The sequence below is a fragment of the Strongylocentrotus purpuratus genome, unplaced genomic scaffold, assembly GCF_000002235.5.
Source record: "Strongylocentrotus purpuratus isolate Spur 01 unplaced genomic scaffold, Spur_5.0 spur5_scaffold_7, whole genome shotgun sequence".
Lineage (NCBI taxonomy): Eukaryota > Metazoa > Echinodermata > Echinoidea > Camarodonta > Strongylocentrotidae > Strongylocentrotus > Strongylocentrotus purpuratus.
This window is the reverse complement of record NW_022145613.1, coordinates 13763262-13768493: the sequence shown is the minus strand read 5'-3', so window position 1 is coordinate 13768493 and position 5232 is coordinate 13763262. Positions and strand designations below refer to the sequence as shown.

The 5232-nt window shown below is 38.5% G+C and overlaps 1 protein-coding gene across 1 annotated transcript; it reads right to left on the bottom strand.

Moving 5' to 3' along the window:
- Positions 1-4563: 4563 nt before the first annotated feature.
- On the bottom strand, positions 4564-5019 carry LOC115919799 (nociceptin receptor-like). Its single transcript, XM_030974046.1, has one exon. It carries the CDS (start codon positions 5017-5019, stop codon positions 4564-4566), a length of 456 nt encoding a protein of 151 aa, XP_030829906.1.
- Positions 5020-5232: the final 213 nt, after the last annotated feature.

Below are 5232 nucleotides of genomic sequence, written 5' to 3'. Positions count from 1 at the left end.
AGAGAGAGATGGTGAAGAGGGAGAGAGATGTGTAGAGAAGAGAGAGATTGTGAAGAGGGAGAGAGATGAATAGAGAAGAGAGAGATCGAGAAGAGGGAAAGAGATGATAGAGAAGAGAGATATAGTGAAGAGGGAGAGAGATGAATAGAGAAGAGAGGGATGGTGAAGAGGGAGAGAGATGAATAGAGAAGAGAGAGATGGTGAAGAGGGAGAGAGATGAATAGAGAAGAGAGAAATTGAGAAGAGGGAGAGATGAATAGAGAAGAGAGAGATGGTGGGGAGGGAGAGAGATGAATAGAGAAGAGAGAGATGGTGAAGAGGGAGAGAGATGTGTAGAGAAGAGAGAGATTGTGAAGAGGGAGAGAGATGAATAGAGAAGAGAGAGATGGTGGAGAGGGAGAGAGATGAATAGAGAAGAGAGAGATGGTGGAGAGGGAGAGAGATGAATAGAGAAGAGAGAGGTGGTGAAGAGGGAGAGAGATGTGTAGAGAGAGAGAGATTGTGAAGAGGGAGAGAGATGAATAGAGAAAAGAGAGAGATCGAGAAAGAGGGAAAGAGATGAATAGAGAGAAGAGATATAGTGAAGAGGAGAGATGAATAGAGAAGAGAGAGATGGTGAAGAGGGAGGAGAGATGAATAGAGAAGAGAGAGATGGTGAAGAGGGAGAGAGATGAATAGAGAAGAGAGAAATTGAGAAGAGGGAAAAAGATGATAGAGGAAGAGAGAGATGGTGGGAGGGAGAGAGATTAATAGAGAAGAGAGAGATGGTGAAGAGGGAGAGAGGGTGTTTAGAGAAGAGAGAGATTGTGAAGAGGGAGAGAGATGAATAGAGAAGAGAGAGATGGTGGAGAGGGAGAGAGATGAATAGAGAAGAGAGAGATGGTGGAGAGGGAGAGAGCGAATAGAGAAGAGAGAGGTGGTGAAGAGGGAGAGAGATGTGTAGAGAAGAGAGAGATTGTTGAAGAGGGAGAGAGATGAATAGAGAAGAGAGAAATCGAGAAGAGGGGAGAGATAAATAGAGAAGAGAGAGATGGTTGAGAGGGAGAGAGATGAATAGAGAAGAGAGGGATGGTGAAGAGGGAAGAGAGATGTGTAGAGAAGAGAGAGATTGTGAAGAGGAGAGAGATGAATAGAGAAGAGAGAGATCGAGAAGAGGGAGAGAGGTGTGTAGAGAAGAGAGATCGAGAAAGAGGGAGAGAGATGAATAGAGAGAGAGATATAGTGAAGAGGGAGAGAGACGAATAGAGAATGGAGAGATCGAGAAAGAGAAAGATAGAAGATCATCGATCCTGATAGGGTTTTAAGAACAATCGTAGAATGAAAGTATGACTAAACCTTAAATAATAAACGAAACTTTAAATGCGAGGGAGCGTAGCGAGCCAGTTGCAAAATCTGTGTTTTGGGGGTAGGTAAGGGGCCATATCAACATGTTGTCATAGCAGGTACAGTAATTATGTCCCAGTCTTTTCAACATGAGTGTTATGTAAATCCAGTTGTATTGGGTTTGAAAACGAAGGGCAATTGATTACGTTAGCATTCTATGAATTGTAAAAGTGATTGAGGTTTAAAGGATGATAGGTTGGCTTCAGTGTAAATAAGGGCACACTTCTTATATCTAGAGATGAAGTAACATTCGACTTGAAAATGGGCAGGATTATATTTCTAAAAGGGACATAGTTCATTGTTACAGAATTTGGCATATTCAGCCCCCCCCCCCCCCCCCCCCGCGCCTTCTCCGGCTCCACTGCTTTTCATTGTGGTGGTAGAGATGACCACAAGAGGGCACACGTTGTAATAGACAGTGGGAAATATAGGGGTTAAGAGGCACTTATCACAGCGCAATTACATCGTAGGTAACAGGGGAACTTATCATTTTAGAAAGGTGCACATATCAGAGGTGAAAAGGGGCACTTATCGGAGATGAAAAGGGGCATTGACAAGTCGGGGGAAGGGGCGCTGTTACAAAAGCTCAAACGGACACTATTCAAGAAGTAAAAAGGGGACATGTCAAAGTAAAATGGGACACTTATCAGAGCTGAAAATACGTTATGTATCATACCTAAAAGGGGGTACTCATCAAAATGAAAAGTGGCACTTCTTGATAGGGCAAAATGTACTTTACCTAGAGAAAAATGTGCATAGTTCTCAAAGTAAAAGGCACCTATTAGATTCGGATATGGGAATTAATCAGATGTGAAAGGAGGCAAAGAAAGGGGAAGGGGCAGTTATTACAAGAGGAATAAGAGCACTTATCAAAAGGAAAAGGGCATTATTAAAAAAGGAAAATATACAATTGTCAAAGTAAAATTGGCACCTATTAGATTATATTAAGAGAACTTCTCAGAGGTGAAAATGGGTAGAATTTTGAGAAGGGGGTTGGGGCACTAATTAGAAAGGAAAAGGTGGACATATCCGAAGAATAAAAAACGGACATTAGTCTTTTCCTACGTAAATTGGGGGGGGGGGGGGTGGGTAGTTTGGGGAAATCAAAAGGAGGGGGCACTGTGCCCCTACCCCTCCTCCTCCTCCGGTTTCGCCGCCTATGGATCTACCTTTCTCCCTCTCTCTCTTTCTCACTGAACTTTCTCTCCCTTTTATTCTAAGTATTCCTGATTTTGGAGGTCTTTGAACGGTTTTCCTTTCTAATCCCTCCTTCTCATCTCCTCCCAATGTCTGCATCTGTCTTCCTTCTTTTCTCATATTTATGTACGTCACTTATTCTTTCTGGGGGGGGGGGGTGTTACACAAAGATCCTATTAAAGTCGAACTTAACTTTCTAAGTTTGACTTAAAAATTATAGAGAGCCATTTGTAGCCTTAAAATAAAACAAATTAAAAAGTGAAAATCGAAGTATTTTAGACTTTTTTTAAATAAATTCCACATCAAGAACATGAAATATCCTTGATAATAGAAAATATGATAGATTTGAATCAACATTTTATGCCTTTTAAAAGAACTTTTTCAAAATATTGTCATAGTTGCAAACGGCCTTCCATAATTGTTAAGTCCAACTTAGAGATAAGTTCAACGTAGGATCTTTGTGAAACACCCTTGGTGGTGTATCCAGAAATTGATATACGTATATTATTGTATCGCTATGACGTTTGTTAACAATAATAATGAAAATAACAATAATAACGAGAAAGTTTTCATTATCAGCAAATTATGTTCGAATAAAAATAACATTACCTCGATTAATTGTGATATATTAACATCTTTAATATTATAATCGTACTTTAGGTGAAAGTTAAATACAGAACTCCTGTGTACATGTATACATATACAATTTATATCACTGACCGATTTATGAATAAACTACGTTATCCTCGACAAAAGTGCAGGTATAGTGGCAAATAAGATACTGTTAGGTAATTCGAAGCATTTTTCCTTTTTGTTGCAATTTAAAAAGAAAGAAATCAACTCAAAGACAAGTCCAATAACCTAGAGAAATCATGTTCAAAACATGTAATATGTCATTGTCAACATTCGCCCATTTTATAAAAGAGATGGACGATCCAATGGAATTGCTCAAATGCTGCTGATTTCTTGAAAGATTTTGCGATCGTGCTATTCATTTCAATTTGTGTACTCTTTTCAGATTAGTGATGAAAAAGAATCTGCATGCCTATAATTATACAGTGGTTGTTCCGATGAGGCAGTCATAGTGATTTGTTGTAGTATATATTTTTTTTATACTATAGCCACATTAATAATTTTATTTTGCCATTGCAATAAAATACAAATAAATTCATTAGGATATTATTTCGATGATAAAATGTCAATGTACGGCTTTTTATATGTCATTTAGCCTTTATATTTTAAACACATGAATAATTAATGCTGCTTGCTGAAATTAAAAATAGATGCATTCGGAAAATCTTCAAATTTTACATTTTTATTCGAATTAGGGCGTACCGCTTTTTATAAGTCAATTATATTTCATATTAGATGTAAAGGGATGGACCAATTGTGCTTTCTCGGATGTAATTACAGATTTATATATTCTGATGTTCTTAAGGTGAGGAAGTGTCAATAAAAAACTGATTAAAAAAGAATAAATCATATCATAATTATGCAACTACATCATAACCAGAGTATACACGTGTGTGCCTATATACATAAAATTCGTTTTTCGAAACTCTATGGTTATATTCAGTAAATGTAATTACCAAACTTTTTATCATTTCTAATCTTTACATAATTGCAAATGGAAGTATTTATAAATCTATTGGTTTATCTATACAATGGAAATTGTTTGTGTTGCTATGACAATGTATACGTAAAGATGTCAAAATGTTAGCTAATATATTTACAGATAATTGTAATTTTAGCATTTCAATCCCAAATCATTATACGTTTGATATCCTACATAAAATAATATCGTTTTTACTTGCCTTTTTCCTGTATAAATGGCTAAAATAACTATAACATACACGGATATGTTGTTTAAAAGAGGAACCGCTTAATCTAACTTTTAAAGGAAACGTTATTATATTGAAACAAGTTAATCATGAAGGATTAAATCTTTTGTAATTTCCAATTCTAATGACCCGATGGCAATCCTCAAACACTGTAAATGTCAGCTTTTGACGTCGAGATGTTGCTTGAAGTGTTCGGAGTGTCCATCTTCTCAAACAGCGGAGTATTTTTGGCAGACTTGCAGGTGAACATTTCCTTGAGAGCGTTTCTGAACTCGGGATACCTTGCCGCATAGATGATGGGATTGGCACAAGAGTTGTAGAAACCAAACACAGTGAGCAAACTATGGATGGGGCTGTTCAGATAGGATAGGGGAACCCATCCAAGGCTGTAACCAAGGTAGGCAATCTGGGCTGGGGTCCAGCATACGATGTAGATGATGATGACGGTCAGCATTAGCTTCAGAACGCGGTTTCTGGCCACGATGTGGAATGACGGCGCTTGATTTCCATTTGTCGTGGTTGTGGCATTGGTGATGCCTTTGAAGCTGCGAAATTGTTGACTGAGATTGCGCGCAATGAGGATCTGGGTGACGAGCATGGTTAGACAAGGGACAGCGAGGCGAAGGAAAAAACCAGTAGTAGGCAATGATGGTTTGCGAAGTGGCGGATGTGTACTGCTCGGTGCACTGGTTCGTCGCGTCTACAGCATAGACGATATAACCAAAGAGTCCCGACAAGAAGGAAAGGAACCAAATGATTACGATGAAGATCGAGACACGACGTCGAGTGATGAGGCGTTTGAAGTGAAGAG